The 20326-nt window shown below is 41.6% G+C and overlaps 1 protein-coding gene across 1 annotated transcript; it reads right to left on the bottom strand.

The window, feature by feature from the left end:
* Positions 1 to 210: 210 nt before the first annotated feature.
* Positions 211 to 3225, bottom strand: LOC148024590 (pentatricopeptide repeat-containing protein At5g27110-like). The gene has a single exon (XM_087694213.1). It carries the CDS (start codon positions 3116 to 3118, stop codon positions 683 to 685), a length of 2436 nt encoding a protein of 811 aa, XP_087550339.1. The 5' UTR covers positions 3119 to 3225; the 3' UTR covers positions 211 to 682.
* Between the last annotated feature and the right edge of the window lie 17101 nt (positions 3226 to 20326).

Below are 20326 nucleotides of genomic sequence, written 5' to 3'. Positions count from 1 at the left end.
TGTAACGACGACCTCTCGGTGCCGTCTTTGGGTAGGCAACACCCACCCTATGGAGCCTGCCTCATGAGGGATCACCCTCTAATCGGTAGCCCCACAGCAATGCGGAAGCGTTTTTGGAGGTAACACGGAACGCGACACGGAACGCGTCACGGAAAACCGCAGGTAACACGTAACGGGCAAGGTAACACGACACGGAAATGAGGTAACTCGATTTGTATATTATGAAGTGCAACGGAGGCACGAGAATAATTACAAGAAGCCAAAAAGGCTAGAGGGACGAGAAATCACAGATAGAGGGTGGACGCTATCAACGTGCATACCACGACGCCATCATGTGGGTGAGGGAGAGGAGCACTACCCTCATAAGGTGTGTGCACATGCAGGGGAGGGAGCACCTACTAGGGGCTTGGAAGCAAGAGGAGAGTGCATGCCTTGCAAAATGGAGGAATATTTTACATACAATTCCTAAGACAAGTTGGTCATAGAGGGCATCCTATAGTGTTCTGTAATAAATATGGAACTTTATGGAAGGGCTAATATAATCTCAGGCATGTACAGCTTGCACTCTCAAATGGCCTACAATCACAATGTTGCCCACAACTTGCCATCCAGACAATTAATGCATATGACCTGAAATAAAATAAACAGGTCATTCCACACTCTGAAGCATGTTAAAATCAAATCATACATGACCTTGATGTGTATCTACAAACTTGTCCTTATTTTCAATGTCCAAGACAAAAGCTACATTTGGGACATAACCTTCAGCCTTCATGTGAGACTTAAAGGACTCCAATAGTTCCAAGATAACCTTGCTTTGCTTGGAACCTACAACAAAGTTATGTGACATACGGTTCAGTTCAATTATTGCACTTCCAGGGGTTTTTCTTGCCCCTGCATAATTCCTCATTACTGCAATGTACATTGCATCACTCCACCTACCAGCACTAGCATAAATGTCTGCCATGAGCGAGTATGCAGAAGCATCTTCTTGATTCACCTCCACAAGCTGCTGGAAACACCTCTCTCCCACCTCCACTTTCCCATACAACTTACAAGCACTAAGTAATGCCATCAGTATTTCGTGTGATGGGGGACACTGCATGGCTGCAAGAAACCTTTCAGCCTCACACACGTTCCCTGATCTTGCAAAAAGATCAACCATACAAGAGTAATGATCCAAACTTGGCTTGATTCCATATTCTTTGCTCATCATCATAAAATACTCCTGACCTTCAAGGACCAAATTGGCACGACTGCATGCAGCAAGCAGACAAGTGAATGCAACACCATCTGGCTTCACACCTTGCTCCAACATCTTCTCAAAGCATAGTACAGCCATGTTTCCTTGTTGGTTCTCCCCATATGCCTTTATCATTGCTGTCCATGGTATAACATGCCGAGCAGGTAACCTATCAAATACTTCACGTCCTTCTACAACGGAACCACATTTACCATACATATCTATTAATGCATTGCCCACAAAAGGGTTTTTCTCTAGCCCTGATTTCCTTATCTCTACATGTAGCTCCCGACCAGTTTCTAGGGCTCCAATGTTCCCACAAGCCTTCAAGCAAAGAACAAATGTTGCAGCATCTGCAGATACACCTTCCACCTGCATCTGTTTCAAACAATTCAGCACTTTCTCACCAAGTCCTTGTTCAGCATAGCCTGCTAATAGAGCAGTCCAGGAGACTGCATTTCGAACTGGCAACCTATCAAATGTGTGCTGCGCTTCTGAAAGTGAGAAGCTTTTCACATACACATCCACAAGTGTGCTTCCTACATGAATGTCATTTTCTAAACCTCTCATGACAATTTCAGAATGCATACCTTGTCCTGTTCCTATGGTTGCACAAGCTTTCAAGCAGATAACATATGTAATAGAATTGGCAGGCACCCCTTGATGTTGCATCTCCTCATAGCATCGCATAGCCATATCACCTTCACGATTATGAACATAGGCATCTAGCATTATTGTCCACGATATAACACCATGGACAGTCAATTTCTCAAATGCTTCTCGTCCTTCCTTGATAAAGCCACATTTTCCATACATGTCCACGAGCATGTCACCAACAACAGGGTCTCTTTCTAATCCTGATCTTCTGATTTCAGCATGTATTTCTCTTCCTATATCTATGGCTCCTACTGCAACACAAGCTTTTAAGCAAAGAACAAAAGTAGTAGAATCTGCATGTATGCCCTCCAGCTGCATCTTTCTAAAGCAATTCAGAGCAGCTTCAGCATTACCATTCTCTGCATGTCCTGCAATTAATGAATTCCAGGAGGTTGTGTCTTGAATTGGCAGTCTGTTGAACACTTGTTGTGCTTCCATAAAGGAGTGACATTTCCCATACATATCCACCAGCATGCTCCCCACAGAACGCTCTCTTTCTAGGCCCCTTAGGATGATCTCAGCATGTATCTCTTGGCCCGTTGGGAATGCTCCTATACTGCCACAGGCTTTCAAACTGCAAGCAAATGCGATAGGGTCAGCACACACACCTTGCATGCGCATCCGTTTGAAACAGTCCAACACTTCCTTACCGAACCCTTGGTCAGCATATCCTGCAATCAAAGTGGTCCATGAGACTGCATCGCGAGCGAGCAGGCAATCAAACACCCTGCGTGCTTCAGGAAGCAAGCCGCATTTGCCATACATGTCCACCAATGTGCTGCCAACGTAGAGCTCATTGTCCAATCCTCGTTTCGTCGCTTCATTGTGTACGCTGCGACCAATATCTGCATCTTCCAACTTGGCACATGCATTGAGGAGGGCCACAAGGGTGAATCTGCTGGGCTGAGCGGAGTTTTCCTGCTGCATAGTGCGGTAGAGGTGAAGGGCGTCTTGCGGCCGGCCAGATTCGCTGTAGCCAGAGATGAGGGAGGTCCAGGAGTGCTCGGCGCGTAAAGGGAGATGATCGAACACATCCTGGGCATCAGGCAGGCAGCCACAGTCGACGAGGGCGGGGACGAGGTAGTTGCCGAGGGCGGGGCGCAGGTGTAGGCGGCGGAGGCGGAGGTAGGCGAGCAAGCGCCTGGCCTGGTGTGTGTCTCTATCATGCCTGCACCTCTGCAGGACGGCGATCAAGCTCCCCTCATCAGATGCAGACATGCAGACATCTCCCTTACGAATGCACCAAAAACATTTTTGATAGCAAATACAACCCCATTTGACTCAAAAAGAGTAGGGCATGAAGACATCTCCCTTACGAATTCACCCAAAACATTTTTGGTAGCAAATACAACCCCATTTGACTCAAAAAGAGTAGGGCATTCATGAAGAAGAAGATGGCTTGTAAAAGACGATGAGGACATTGAACTTAGGCAGGTTACACACACAGGCTCGGACGGTCGATTTGGCATGCAAAAGGAAGAGGTGTTTGGTTGACGTGGCAACTTTCGATTTGTTGTATGATTCTCACGCAATGGATTAAGTGTGGGCGGGGGAAGCCCCCTGTCCAAGGGAGAAATGACCTCTTCCAAGGTCTCATCCTCGATCGTTAGAACCCTTTATCCCTTCGTTTTCTTCTTCCCTGTCATTTTAGTCTTACTGTGTTGCGTTTGAGTTAGACAAGATCACTGTTGTGTCTCTCCCTCTTAGTTTTACCTCTTCAATTATTCCTTATTCCTTTTCAAACAGCCAATTTTAGTGAGTGCAAGTGAGATGTGCTCAATCAAAGATCTACAATTCATTTTATATTAGACCTTGATTATTTGTGAGCACTAAACCGAGCCTAATATCTTCATTAGAAATTAATAGCCACCTGTTAACTTCATTCAAGGGCAAGATGTTGTCCAATGGCTGTTTTAGGGAGCTTTTTTGAGCAAGGGAGTTAATTCTTTAGGCTTAAAATTTCAAAAGGTAGCCTCTGCATAAAAAATTTAGATGTTTCTATTGAAATTTCATCTCAAAACACTCAAAACCAAGGTGCTTCAGCAATTTCACCCCCCTTTATAAACTATTTGCATTTGATTTGACAAATTGTCTCACAAATCTATTTACAAATAAGAATCCATTGGGATTCTTTATTTGTTAGCCTACTTGGTGTGAGTGCAAAGAGCTTGCTTCGATTCCATAAACACTTAGATTGATCTTTCGAATTAGTATGGGACACCCACCTAGGACATTGCAAATAAAAAATCCATGGTTTAAAACACTCTAAAGAAGAAGCTTACAATTTTTGGAGAGCGGCCCTTTAGTTCCAAAAACTCTAGGACCTTTATATGTCACAAAAAGACGTAAAATGTCCAATCCAAGCTAAAGTTTTATGAACAAACTTTGCAAAATGGTTTCCTCAATGTTGCACTTCCACTGGTTACATTGCATGGCCCATAGCTTTTGAGGATAGCACATTGTAACATTTGTGCCGAGCAATGACATTGGTAAGGTGTGACATAGTAGGGTACTTTGCCTTATTTTTGCAAAAGAGCTTATCAAGGATGCATAGGAACAAGGTCACAACACTAAACAGCTTTCTTATTTGTCCTTCAAGATGACATTTCTCCCAAGCATTCAATAGTAGCAAATCGCTTTCTAAAGCTCAAATCGATATTTTCTACCTTGAATTGACGACTTTGGTTTTCTCACACTAATTGCAAAAGGGCCAATAAGACTCAAAGTGTCATCCTATATGGCTATAATTGCATAGTGGGCACTCCACACCTAGTTTCTTCTCGATGCTTTGTGCCAAGGCTAGTGCTACATGCAAGCTTATGTAACTTTGAAGCACCATTGTTACTATTGGTTAACACATATCACGTTTTGATACATGGAGGCCATGCTCTTTTTGCTTCCAACAAAATGAATGTGTATCATACACTTACATTCCCTAAACAATTAAGGTGGCATAACATTGTGATTAATGGCGTGAGTGCCAACCTACCCCATACCCATGCTACATGGAGCCCTCAAGAGCATCCCCTAAACTTTTGGCAAGGGATGTAGTCTTTGTCACATGGTCTCATAATCAACTATTTTTAAAAGAGCTTTAGTTCCCTCAATCTTTAATGATAACATGATCATATCACCACTTTTTCCTAATTGGAAGGGATGGTGTAAATGACCAATCCTAGCATAATGGACATTAGCATGGATAGAGAGAGGCCATTGACCCAAAACAAATAGTAAGTCATGCAACATCTAAGGGCCAACACATGTCAAAGGGTACATCAAACTAACACGTTAAAAGTTTATTTACCACATCAAACTAATATGCCAAATAGATTATTTTGTCCATTTCTATGTCAATTTTGTGCCCCTCTAAAGGCACATTAAAAGATTGTTTCCACCAACATTACAAATTCTTCTACCATTTTCAAGCTCGATTCTAAATATATTATAGGTATATTATACGTAGTCCAATTTTTTATATACACAACATGCCTCTCTTGAGCTTGCCTGCCTAACTACCTAGCTACCTAGCTACCTAGCTTGGATGGATGGATGGATGGATAGATAGATAGATGGATAGGGGGTAAATCTAGAAAAAAGGCATTCAACCTCTCCTTCATCCTTCTTTCTTCTTCTTCTTCACCTTGTTGAAGAAAAAGAAAGAAGAAGAAGAAGAAGAATATTAGAGGACACACCTCTTCAAAGCTTACTTTGTTCCAAATTTTCTTTTGTTGCCCTATTCTAGGTACTCTTAGATTGCAACTTGGACATGCTTGGCTTGACATGAGAGAGAGAGGGGGGGGTGAATCTAGATCACACACACACGTGTGTTTATAAAGAGAGGGTGAATATTAAGATTAATACTATTATATATTATATTAATTTATATTTATATATAGATCGATGCTACATGCATACATAAACACACACACATACTCTCTCTCTCTCTCTCTCTCTCTCTCTCTCTCTCTCTCTCTCTCTCTCTCTCTCTCTCTCTCTCTCTCTCTCTCTCTCTCTCTCTCTCTCTCTCTCTCTCTCTCTCTCTCTCTCTCTCTCTCTCTCTCTCTCTCTCTCTCTCTCTCTCTCTCATATAGTCTACATCCACCAAACACCTTATCTTAGTAAGCATGTGGTTAGCTACCCATTTTTTAAAATTTCACAAAGCTTATTGAGAGAGGTACAAGCATCTAGTTTTAGAATTTCTAAAGCAATTTGCTATTATTATTCTCATATAGGGCCAAAGAATTATGTAGAGCACCTTGAGTAATGTTAGTTAATATCGTTATTAGTATATGTAATAATATTATTAATTGATTTATTATATTAGTTTATTTATAATAATATGTATGTGTTAATATAATATATATTAACACACATATTATATATAATATACTACATTAGATATATGATACATTATATATGTATGTATGTATGTATGTATGTATGTATGTATGTATGTATGTATGTATGTATGTATGTATGTATGTATGTATGTATGTATGTATCTAATGTAGTATATAAGACATTGTATATACTAACATATTACATTAGATATAATATTATATCATGTATTATACATTAAAATAACATATATAACTCCTAATATGTTAATGTATCAACATCTTCCCTTTCCTTTTTTTTCCCTCCCATCACCATCATGTTGCACAACATCAACTCCCCTATCACAATTGATCCTCTTGTAGCAACATGCCACCATCTCCTTCATCACTACATAAATGCCTCCATGCTTCTTAACACTACCTAAAACTTTGCCATGCATAGTGCGAAGACTTGAAACATCATTGTTTGTTGGGGCATTATTGCTTGGTAAGGTAAAATTGATCACGACTTAACTCAAAGAGCCTTGTTAACCCCCAAACAAACAAGTTGGAAAATCCAGAAAATCTAAAGCAGAGGACAAGGCCAAGGCAAAAGTGGAATGGAAGACGAAGGTGCGCTAAGAAGAAATTGGAAACATAAGAAGTGTAGAAAAGTCCTAAATCAAGGAAAAATGCGCATGAGAAAAAGCACGAGTCTATACTTTTGTGAAAAAGCGCAAGGCGCACCATGATTTATTTTAAGAGTGCTGGGCTCTCACTCGTGCAATTTGTAAAGGTAGATGGGGGGTAGGAAGGAAGCTAGAAAGATAGGAGGACAATGGGAAAAAGAGCCTAGGCCATGGTCGGCCATGTAAAAAAGGGAGCTGCCCAAAAGGGATTTAGGGTTTTGTATATAAGGTTGAAAAGTGAATGAGAAGATCATTCTTGTGTGTGGCCAAAAGTGGCTCTCCTCTTCTTCTTCTTCTTCTTCTTCTTCTTCTTCTTCTTCTTCTTCTTCTTCTTGCTTGCTTGAGCTTGTGCTTGAGAGAGGGAGTGTGAGAGTGTGAGGGTGAGGGACTAGGGTGGAGAAGCTCTCTATCTTCTCCTCTCTTCTTCTCTTCTCTTCTCTTCTCTTGCTCGCGGCAATGGAGGTTGGAGTGTGGAGCTTGAGGATGAAGCTTGCACTTGGATCGTGGAGCTACCAGAGTGCTCGGGAGAGGAGGTAACTCAATCGGGCATGGAGATAAGCTCACTACACCCGTAGAGATGGATAGCTCGTCGACTATGTGAGAGGTAGCCATTAGTGCTCGACTTGGAATACTTGAAGCAATAAGCGGTCCGTGGGTCTTGACGGTTGATCACCACCACATTTTGGTTCCGTTCCGGGATCAATGAATTCAAGCCTTGAGTGCTTGTGTGCTTCGAATTGAGCATTGAAGTAGGGCTTTCCCCAAACCAGTGCTTGAGGTAGATAGGTAGGAAGCAAGGGAGTTTGAAGAGGTATTCGATTTCCTTAGCAAGTAGGTTTTTGGTTATTTTGGATTTGGAAAAGTAGGATGGAGTAGTGTATGTATTTCCTTTATGATTTTTGCTTGCATTTAGGAAGGATAGGAGCAAAACATTGGAGCATGCAGTAGGGTTTTCTCTAATGTATAATAGGCTGAAACAGGGAAAAGAAATGAAATTTTGGGTTACATATTGGTAAAGGGAGCAAGACCAAGGTGAATGTAGGCATGGGAAGAGTAATAAGAGACTAGGAGTGGCAAGGAAGACTAAATTTTGCATTGCAAGGTTTTAGGAGAGCTGAAGAGAGAGGGAGAGCTTCATTGCCCACTACAAGTAATTCCACACCTTCTCCTACATGAGTAGCTAGGATTTGGAGGTGCTCGACTAGTAGGAAGGCCTCGATTGGTAGACGTGACGAATCCGGCAAAAATCTGACGAAAAACACGTCGCGTTTGATCCGTCTGAGTGTTGGTGATTCTGGGCTGAGTCCCAAAATCGGCCCTCGGCCCACCTGACTTAGATCACATGACCACTCGGCCCACTTGACTCAGACACTCATTGCTCGGCCCATTTGAGTCAACCATTCGGAACAAACCAATATTTGGCCCTTGCACCTCAGCCCGTCCGAACATACCATTCGGCCCAATCCACTCGACCACTTCCACTCGACTCTTTTTGACTTGACCTGTCCGAATGATTGACTCAGCCCACTAATGTGACTCGGCCCTTGGCCATGTCCGTTCGGCCGTCTGAGCCACAAGTTCGGCCGGTGTTCCTATTTGGCCCAGCCGTCCAAGTCTATCACTTGGTCCCTGCAATTCTGACGAGGTGGAATCTTGCAAATTTTTTGGAAATTTGCACCAGACCCAGCTAGATCTCAACCGCACAAACCTTTGTGAGCCATTCCGAAGCCCAAAACTCGATTATGGCACAAGAAATAGGCAAATTTGCAAGATGCAACCACTTAGTAGCTTCAGTAGATGGTAGAGAGAGAGTCAATGCCTTAAACGGTAGCCAATGGAGTCATAGACCCCGAATCAAACCTAAAACGAGCAGGACAATGCAACAAGAAACCCTAGAACCTCAATGGGCCAATCTAGCCAACAAGGGCAAAAAGGCCACACCACAAAAACACATATGGGTTGCATTCGGACTACATCTAGTCCAAGCGAAATGCAACAACATGAAGCTACAATTGCGAGGAGGACTAGACATGATAGTCCTAATGATAGATGCACCTTGAACAATGCTGCACAAACAACCCAAGATAGCACTAGAGAACCCAAATCTAGTTGTATAGTTGGGGACTTAAGGGCATGCATCAAGAGGCTTAAATTTACAAGCCAAAACCCGGAAGATGAAGACATAGTGCCGCGTGCTTATCTTAGGGTCAAACTCACCGCAAAAAGAGAGCATAGCGTCGCTGCTCTCATCGATGAAGGGGCAGATTTTAATATCTTGACCTATGAAACATGGACTCTACTTGGCCAACCAGAGCTCACACCAACTAATGCAACTATTAGTCCATACGAGGGACACCCACAAGCACTCATAGGAAAGTGCAAAATCCTTGTAACTATTGAAACTAAATGCTTGCCTATCCTATTCCATGTTCCTCCAAATAGTGCTAGTTGTGGAAAGGAAACCCTCTTAGGAAGACCCTTCAAAAAAAGGGTGACTAAGTGTGAGGCGGATTACGTAGCACAGAGGATACACTTGACACTACCGGGTGTGAGGATAATCGCAACCTTTAGTATGGGTAACCTCATCAAACCTCAAGGGAAAGATAAGGAATGTTCTAACATACCAGGCAAGTCTAGTGATGAGAGCAAGGACTTGTTGAAAGAGTTGATACAAGTGTATGTTGAAGAGAGAAAATCGATGAGCGAGGCCATACTCGAAACAAGAAGGTCAGGAGACAATACCAAGGACAGGCTTTGGACTTACAAATATCGTAGAAGACCCCAAAGGAAGCCCAAGCCTTATAGAAGAAGGTATCAATGGAGAGCCAATACAACGCCGCAATGGATATCCAAAGCATTGCTACGTGCTCAAGGGTATTACGCAGGTAACCGATGGATTTGGGTACCAAAACCCCTTGCTAAACCACCTTTATCAGCTGAAGGCCAAGACTTACCAAGAGCAAAGAAGCGCAAGAGGAAATCTAAACGAAAAAACAAGTCTCGAGTCAAAAACATTGGAGTGACCGAGCCTCTCAACCAAACGAGACTATTCAAAGGGTAGATCCTCGGCCTAGCATGCTTAACACGCATATATCATATGTACTTGTCAGGTGTACACAAAAGCCACTAGTGCCCAAGGAGCTTTTGATTTCCCAAGAGGATAACAAGCGTCTTAGGTGCAACATTGCTCATGGCAAGGTTGATTGCTTAGCAAAGCAACTAGTAGAATCATCTAACAGCCACGAGCAAATCTCCCAGCCAGTGCCAAGTCTACCTAGGAGTCCCAAGTCCACTTAGGAGTCCCAAGTCTCCTACACCCTCTTTGCCTAAACGAACACAGGAAGCACAACAACAGTCGTCAAGTGCAGCTACTCAATCCCAATCTCTATCACTATCTAAGCTTCCAAATGTCCAAAAGGTGGGACATGACACCACCCTTAGCTCTCAGCCTAAGGATATGCCTATGCAATCCATTGTGACTAGCTCAACTGATGCTTGATCTGCACAAATGAATTTGCAAAGGGAAACAAAAGACATGGCCACTTCTGATCTTCTTAAGGACTTAACATTACAGTTTATGAATAGTGGCCAGTCCACTGAGCTAACCACTACTACTTCCAATCAGGAATCACAGTAGTCACAGCCTTTGGCATTGATGATGCCTCTTGCAGAACGGGTCCTTAGCAATTTACCCATAGAGGAGGTGTTGCAATCAACATCCTTGACACCTCTAGCACTGTCGAATCACCTAAAGCCTAGGCTTGAGGAGAAACCTCTCAAAGATGTGGCCAAGGAGATGGCGCATCTGACCAATTAACCTAGCAAGGCTATCCAATAGGTCGTAGCTACGTTCCATGAGGACATGCCAAAGGAAGAGAAAGCTGAGGCCCGACCAAGCATATCAACGGCTAGCCTAGTTCAAGGTCCTAAGTCTTTAAGGGAGACACCTTCATTAACCAAGAAAAAGAGGGGAAAACAACGAAAACAATGGCAGTTGCAAGCGATTAGGGACACCAAGAAGATGGAGACCAAGAGCACGGAAGGGCTTGAGAATGAAGCTTCGAGTCTACAAACCCATGGCCATCTCTCCTAATAGTGATGAAACCTCAGGCACATCCGTGTGTTTTGATAAGTTGAAGTAACCATTACCATCAACAGTTGCTTGCAACACTCAATCCACTAACAACAAAACTTACATTGACCAGTCAAGAGTGGATACAACACTGTCACAATAGGGTGACAAAACTAGACCAGTCACATCTAAGGAGAAACATGAAAACCCTAAGGACAAAAGCAATCTTGGCATTGACCAATCTCGCTCATCTAGGCCTGATCCCCTAGCTACGCTAAAGCCTAGGGAAACTCCTAGAACCTTGCATGAGATAGCAACCGAGCAAGCCTTCATAGAACATAAAAGTGTCACAGAATGCTCAAATGAGTTGGATGCTAAACTCAAAGTATTCACACGTGTCTGTGTCCTCGCAGATATGGGTAAATTCTCTAAGGAGAAGCTTGAGGAATACTTGCCATTTTCTCTATCCTGGGAAGAATAAGAATATCTTAATGAGCACTATGACAAGCTCCTATATGAATGCATGAAACTCATCTTTGACGAGGAGGCCGACAATTTGTGCCTAAGTGTAACATTCAACGAAGTGCTTTGCCAACCAAATCTCTTAGAGATAGAGCAACTTAAGCAATAATCAAAGGGTCAAAGTTAATTTGAAGAACGTTGGTTTGAAAACCGCGTTACAATGGCCAAACTAGGAGCCCAGATTATGACAATCTCAGAGGAGTGATTGGCCAAATGGCAGTCTCGAAGAGACCCAACCTATGTGGCGCCAACTTCCTTTCGAGTACTGACTGCCATTTGGGGAAAGGACTTAACTAAAACTAGCCAAGAGAACCCTCTGGCTGATAAGGTTCTCATTGAGGAGGAGCTACATGTTGCAAGTAGACTTGGATAAGGTACCATGCTTCTCGATATTGCAAAATACATGTTGTTATTAAGCAGGCTGCCACGAGTACTGGATGCATGTGCCACACTCTAGTGCAATCCTGAGTTCTACAGTTGGTTTTAATACTCACAAAGTGACATGGGTCCATAAATATGCACATAAACAAACAATGAATTTCGTAACGATGTATAGATAATGCCAACACACACAAGCAATGATAGTCAAGTGCAGGGAGAAAAGTTAGGTTTGACAGGATGAGCTCCTAAGGTCCTCTTCTCGCCACGCGTCTAAAAGTCATGTGACCATTCCCACCTCCTTTAGGTCGAGGGCATGTAATCCTCATGGTAGCCATGGCAAGCCTTGACCAATGCCTCTGAGGGGTACACGGGGCACCATCCCATTCTGCAGGCTTTTCCCATTTTCAATCCATCCTTCTAAGGATGAGTTGTGCCCCATTCCATCACAACCAGGCCGTGCAACTGGGAGTGAACAAAGATCTGCTACTAGCTGGAATACGCCCCGTAATCGAGGCAATACGACATCATCATGGGGGTCATCCCTCCACAACGACCACTGCATGCCTCACCTCACCCCTTCTTGTCATCTGTGCTTAATAATCCACTATTTAATCCCTTTCATGCGAATAATTATATTCTGCCTCAGGGCCTAACCCTTGGTTCACATTTTGCAGGTTCCCCCACAGTAGCCGCGTCATGAAGTAGACAGTGTAGTTGGCCTGCAAGGAAGCTCTCCGGCACAAAAGAGAGCATACGGCACAAGCACCTCCATCAGAATGCTATGTGCCTACCCTTAAGAGGTATGCAAAGAAATGGGGCCCCAAGCAACACCACCCAGGATGCATGCCAAAAACTCCCTAGGCGAGGAGGATGGAGGCCCAAGGGAATGCCCAGGAGGTGGAAACCCCTGTCGTGCAGGCCTAGGTGCTTAAAGGAAGAGAGGGAAGCTTAAAACAAGAAAGAATTTGAAGTAAAAGTATTCTTGAAACGATAGCAGTCGAGGCACCATTTGGGTCCCAGCCGATATCTCTCCTGCCTGGCTTGATAGGAGCCCCTCATCGGCATAGCCCCAGTTGCTCGACCACCCGAACTCACCCCGCCTCATACAAATGGAATAGCCCCTATGTGTATAAGCTACATGCCAAATGCCATTGTGCCATACTTTTTTGTCCTTAAAATGGTTAAAGGGGCAAGCTCCCCGATTGTACAACCCTCCCTTGCCTACTAATAATACATGTCATGTCTTTAGCAAGCGCCAATGATATGCATCGCAGTCTCAACACCCTAGGATTTACATAAAGCAATTTATTTTTTCGTTGCATCTGCAGATTGAAAATTTTCCTTTGTCTATGCAGGATGGGAAAAAGAAATACCTATCGGATGTATTTCATGTCCTGAATATCATCAAGAACCTGGTTTTTGTTGGTCAAATGGTTGAGCAGGGCTTGCAGGTCAAATTTAATTCTCATGGATGCTTTGTTGAGGATATGAAAAATAAAGGTCGCTTGATAGCAAAAGGAAAGAAGAAAGGTAGAATGTTTACGTTGGAAGCAGACATGCCTGAATTGAGTGCAACAATGTTTGCACATGGTACCGGTGTAGTTGCAGATATTGATATCTGGCATAAACGCATTGGTCATGTTAATGTATAACGACTTAAATCAATGCAGGCCCAAAATATTGTTGCAGGATTGCCTAAATTCAAGGTTGCAGAAATGCATAAGGTATGTGAAGCTTGTCAATTTGGAAAACAGGCAAGGAAACCATTTCCTAGACATGTTCAAGAGAGTAAGAAGCCATTGGAATTCATCCACTCTGATGTGTGGACTACTAAAGTTGCATCTCTTAGAGGCTGTCATTATTTTGTCACTTTTATTTATGAATATAGCAGAAAAGTTTGGGTGTATTTTATGAAAAAGAAAAGTGAAGTTTTTGGGCATTTCAAAACTCTTAAAGCTATGGTTGAAAAAGAAACAGGCCTGCAAATAAAATGCCTAAGGTCAGATGGAGGGGGAGAGTACCTCTCAAATGAGTTTGCAAGGTTCCTGCACGAGCATGGCATAAAGCAGCAATATTCATGCAGTCATACCCCACAACAAAATGGAATTGCAGAAAGGAAAAATAGGCATATTGGAGAGGTATCTCGTGCCATGCTCAACGAAAAAGACTTGCCAGATTTTTACTGGGCTGAAGCAGTTGCTACAGCAGTCTACATAATGAACAGGACTCCCACTGCAGCAATACATGGGATGACTCCAGAGGAGAGATATACTGGAAGGAAACCAGATATTTCTCATTTGAAGATTTTTGGTTGCATTGCCTATGTTCATGTGCCAGATGAGTTGAGATCCAAGTTGGATCCAAAAGCTGAGAAGTGCATCTTTATTGGTTACTCTCTGGCAGAAAGGGTACAGATGATATAACCCTTCTACTCGTAAGTTTACAGTGAGCAAAGATGTTGTTTTTGATGAGATGAGTAGCTGGTATAAACTAGTAAATGTGATTGATGATGTAGATGCACAAAATGGTAATGCTGCACAAAATTCACAGCAGCAGTCACAAAATATTAGTGGACTTGGAGCGTCCTCTAGTAGTGGTTCACATTCTTCGCCATGGATAGGCAGATTGAGATCAGGAGAATCTTCTCAAAGAAATACAGATAGTGGTATTCAGGTATCACGAAAAGGAAAAGAGAAGGTAGATCAGCCCATGTTTGATGTGAATGTAGGTCACTCTTATGTGGATGGTGAATCCAGTGGCTCAGAACAGAGCATTGATGATGAGTTGGGTTTTCCTTCTATTGTTACACCTAGAGTAAGGAAGACCAGGGATGTTTTGAGAGCACCTAGGAGTGAACCTACTTTGCGCACGTCTACCAGAGCTAGGTATCCTGTGGATAGGCTGAAATATGATGGATTTACAGCCATTCACTATGCCTATATGGTCAAAGTGATACAGGAACCAGAACCCACTTCTTTTGAGCAAGCCATGGATGAAGAAATGAATGCCTTGGAAGCAAATGCTACATGGGAATTGGTACCTTTGCCTAAAGGTAAGAATGCAATTGGCTGTAAGTGGGTTTATAAGGTGAAGCACAATGTACATGGTTCTGTGAACAGATACAAGGCAAGATTAGTAGTCAAGGGGTATGCACAAACATATGGCATTGATTATGAAGAAACATTCAATCCGGTTGCAAGGATGGCAACCGTAAGAGCAGTCATTGCTATGGCTGCATCAAAGGAATGGTCTTTACATCAGATGGATGTAAAGAATGCATTCTTGCATGGTGATTTGCAAGAAGAGGTATATATGGAGCAGCCACCAGGTTATGTGCATGCTGTTCATCCTGAGTTTGTTTGCAGGTTGAAGAAAGCATTGTATGGCTTGAAGCAAGTACCTAGAGCATGGTCTAACAAGATAGGACATTATCTTGTCACTATTGGCTTTCAGATTTCCAAGGCAGATTTCTCACTTTATGTGAGAAAAACAGAGAAAGGTATTATGCTACTTGTCATTTATGTTGATGATTTGATTATGACAGGTGACAGTGATGAAGATATCCTTCATGTGAAAATGCTATTGAAGCAAAAGTTTGAGATGAAGGATTTGGGAGAGCTGTGTTATTTCTTGGGCATTGAGGTGATTAGATCACCAAGTGGGATACGGCTCTTGCAGAGGCAGTATGGATTGGACATGCTATCCAAATATGGGATGACAGGTTGTAAGCCTATTTCAGTTCCTTTGGAGCAGAATATGAAGCTGAGCGCAGATGCAGGTGAGCTTCTGGAAGACCCTACTATGTACAGACGCATAGTAGGAAGTTTGATTTATATGACTATTACCAGACCAGATTTGAGCTATGCTGTTGGATTGGTAAGTCAGTTTATGCAGGCTCCAAGGAAACCGCATTTGGATGCGGCTAGACGCATACTCAGGTATGTGAATTCCACATTGCAGTATGGACTACTTTATGAGACTGGGGTTCAGATATAGTTGCATGGATACACTGATGCTGATTGGGCTGGTAGTATTTTTGATAGACGATCTACCAGTGGATATGTGTTCTCTTTTGGGAGTGCTGCAGTCACTTGGAGCAGCAAGAAACAGCCTATAGTTGCCTTGTCGAGCACAGAGGCTGAGTACCGGGGCGCAGCAATGGCTGCGTGTGAGGTAGCTTGGTTGCATAAGCTACTTTATGATATGCATCAGCCTACAGATGGGCCAGTTGTCATTTATTATGACAACATGAGTAGTATACACTTGGCAAATAACCCAGTCTATCATGCTAGAACAAAGCACATTGAGGTGCATTATCACTATGTGCGGGAGAGGGTTTTACTAGGTCTTATTGATCTAGTTTATGTCAGCACAGAGGATCAGGTAGCTGACATATTTACGAAGGCATTGGGCGCAGAGAAGCTGCACAAGTTCAAAGACCTACTTGGTGTGCAGGAATTGGGATTGAGCTCGAGGGGGAGTGTTGAGATATCGAGCTCCACTCGTGATATGCCAGGGTGACCATTGTGCATTTATGTCACCGACTTGTCAGTTGTAGATGCGGTTGGTACACCGCCCATGAATAATAGCTAGATGACAGCTATCCTTATCTACTCTAGTTCGTGGCTCAGTTAGTATGCCACCTTAGTTAGTTGAGTTTGGTTTGAGACCCATATATAGGGTTCTTCTATTTTTATGTACTTGAGTTCTTTTTTGCTTAGACAACTAAGAAGAGGAAAACTGTTTTTAGCCTCCACCTGTGTGTGTATTCCCCCATTGTGCAAGCAAGAAAGCTACAAGTGAGACTCCTTCCTTCTCTCCCACAATCTTGACACATATAAAACATTTGACAAACACTTTGTCCAACTATCATGCAAGAAAGGGAACTTTTTCAATATGTAAAATCGGATGGCATAAATCATCACCCATCCCTACATAACCTAGACTTTGTAAATCCTACATCCCTCAAACCATTTAACATGGATAGTCATATGATTACATGTACCACAATCAACATATCACATATTATCACATGCCTCCTTTCCTATAACAATATTTAGTATATGTTTCATGACAACTTGTCATTGTGAATGTTATCTTTCTTATCAAAACAATGGACTATAATATGACATGTTCTTCCCATAGTAATAGCAAAAAATACCAGAATTGCTAGAACCTCTATTTAACCATCCATCCCTTCCTCTAGTGCTCCCCTTGCCTCTAAAATTACCATAGTCTCTGGAATTTGCATGTCACCAAATTGTTGATAAACCTATTTTTTTGGTTATCACTAGTACGACCATACCACTACCTCTTAAAGAGGATCCGACACATCCCCTTCCTAAACTTGAGTGGATTGCTTAAACCTATTTGCTACTTCTTTCAAATGATTCACCCTGCATATTGATCTCTTCAGTAATCATGAAAGAGATCAACTTGTCAAAATCTAGAAATGTCTTTTGTACACACACAGAAGTAACAAATGATTTCCATGCCTTCTCATTATTAAGACCACCCAAAGTAGACAAAATCAAATCATTAGAGAGATCAACTTGTCAAAATCCAGAAATGTCTTTTGTACACGCACAGAAGTAACAAATGATTTCCATGCCTTCTCATTATTAAGACCACCCAAAGTAGACAAAATCAAATCATTATCTTCAGATATTACATCAATAGCTGCTGCTAAGGTATCTGTAATAATTTTCACCTTCAAAACATACTTATTTATAGAATCTTTCCTTTCTTTAAGATAGTTGAATCTTCCATGCCTTTGTATCTACTGAAAACATACTCTCAAAAGTTGTCTAAGTTGCACCTAAAGTTTTTACATTTTTTATATATCCCAACATAGTGTTTTGCATTCTATTTTTTTCATGTCTTTAATTATTCTTCAATCATAGGATTACTTAGCTCTGGTTCCTTTTCTCCACCTATAACAAACTTGTAGAGGCATTTTTTTTATAAGAAATTTTATCATACGCAACTTCCATGATGGGTATTTGTTTATATCTGGCCTCTCAATGACTAAATTTCCACTGTTCTCAACCATCATGTCACAATTGAGTAGTAAATAGTAAGCAAAACTTCTACAACTCTTCATAAGATATACAGAGTACTAAACTAGGTAGTATTTTTTACTAATTACTTAATAGTACATACAATCTATAACTACTTTACATATAAACCTTGTGTTTTCTTCTTAAGAAACACCTCAAAACATACAATTGTGAAATCTGTAATCTATGCATCCAAAGAATGACCAACATAACCTTAATTACGACATACCCTAAAGTTGTTCTATGCAACATTTTGAAGTTAAAACTCTTGAGAAACACGGATCTTGAGCAAGGTTAACTATGGAGATTGGAAGTCAAAGAAAAGAAGCATATTGATATGGACAAGACATACTAACTATTACTCAAGTGAATTAGGTTCCAAGATTAATTGACTTGGACTCATAAACACAATCTTGAGTAGACATGACAAGAACTGAATGTACAAAGTACAATGGCATTGCATTCAAATGATTGTCAAGTACACTCTTTTATAGTACAAGATGGTACCACTTTCCTCCATTGTGCCTATGGGATAAAGGAAACTCTTCCTAGATTGAGCGACATGTTCCTTGCCTAGCTATTCCTAACCATGAAAAGCACTGAGTATATAGAGGTTGTTATGATGAGTAGAACTTTGCTAAGTGTGAGTATATCACAAACATGGCAAAATATCTAGGGGTCATTACAAGGTCTCACTGAAATTGTAGAGGCAATGCTACAGAGGTTACATGAGAAATACAAGGCTTATGATAAGAACATTAAGGCAAGTACATAGAATGCTCTAAAAAATTCCATTTGAATAGTGGGAATAGAAGGACTAATGAGGCTTGTCCTTCTAGTCTTGAGTGTTTTCTTGTTCTTCTTCATAATCTTCTTCGTCTGACAATTGCAAGGTAGGCCTTCTATGATCTTTTCATGGCATGACAAAAATTTTCAATGTGCCCAATTCTTTTGCAAAAGTCACAAACAATGTTTTTCTTACCTATGTACTTCTTGTTAACATAGAGGGCATATTCTTCTTTTGAAGTTCTTGCTTCTTCTTTACCTTTAAGCTTTTTCTCTTCTTCAAGGAGTGATGCTTTGATATCTACCATCTTTGGATTTGGCATACTAATTAGTGTGGTGGAGACATTACCAAATTTTGGAGGAAGAGTCCTAAGCAAGACTCCAATGCATATGTCTTCTTCCATTTTTAAGTTAATCCTTACAAGTTGAGTTAGCAAGATTTCCATATAATTAAGGTGAGTTGCAAGGGATGCATTAGCCTTCATATCCAACTTGAAAAACTCAATCAACAATCCATATTTTGAGGATTTAGAATAGGCACCAAATAGTGTGTTCAACTATTTCCAAGTGACATGACATGTATCACATGTGTCTACATGGTGGATATAACTGTCATCAAGCTCAAGCTTTAATGATTGGTTGGGCTTTGTTGTCATTCTTTTGCCATACTACTACAAGAGCAACATCTTTAGGTCTCTTCTCTTGTCCACTAGTTATTGACCACCACAAACCTTTTCTCATGAGGATTAGCTTTATCCTTGTTTGCCACATGTGGAAGCTCATTCCTCTGAAGCAACATGATGGTGAATCTTTGCCCATACAAGATGTTTGAGTAGTAATAAATAACTAGCAAGTGAGTTGAAATTGGATGTGTCAAGAGACACAAGAAGTACTAGTGCCAAAAAGCACTAAATGTGTATCAAAAAGATATTATGCTTGTTGATCTTGATGCTAAACTTTTGATACTTGATGTTGAATCTTTCAAGGTGGTTCTTCTCTTGCTGATTTGGAGGGTTTCCCTTACTAAATATTGAGTGTAATAGTAGATCAAAGTGGCAATGACTTGCTCAAGCTGAATGGAATATGAAAATGGAGAGTGGCTATGGCTGCCCTTTGGGTTTCCTGGGCCTAACTAGTTTTTCCAATGTAACAGCTCCTACAATGGACTAATTTTGTCAAGAGATAACCAATAGCATTACCTTCAAAAGTCCTAAGATAGCTGGAGCAATTGTGGAGCCTTCAAGTTTAGTGGTTGCAATATGACAGGCTACTGACAAAATTTATGCCAAATCTAGAAAAAACACCAATGCCAATGACAATGCGCATCAATCTAGTCACTTTTTAGGACAAGAGGGAGTGTCTTGATCTAGAAAAGATATCCATAGAAGAAAACTCAATGAGATATGGATTGGTTGAAGAGATCTAGCTACTCCAAGTGAGTAGGGTACTGCTAGCTATGGAGGTCAAGAAGAGTAAAGTGAAGATGGAGTGAAGGGATGAAGTCATTAGCTAGAGTTGAGTTGACCAGAGGTTGTGGGGAGTTGGAGGAGCAATGAGCTATGCCAAACCATCACCATAGCTCTGATGCAATGCTAAGAAAC

The sequence above is a fragment of the Lygodium microphyllum genome, chromosome 15 (genome assembly GCF_053477565.2).
Source record: "Lygodium microphyllum isolate KBCC chromosome 15, Lygodium_microphyllum_v1.1.10, whole genome shotgun sequence".
In the NCBI taxonomy this organism is placed as follows: Eukaryota; Viridiplantae; Streptophyta; class Polypodiopsida; order Schizaeales; family Lygodiaceae; genus Lygodium; species Lygodium microphyllum.
The sequence above is the reverse complement of the archived record's forward strand: the minus strand, read 5'-3'. Positions and strand labels throughout refer to the sequence as shown.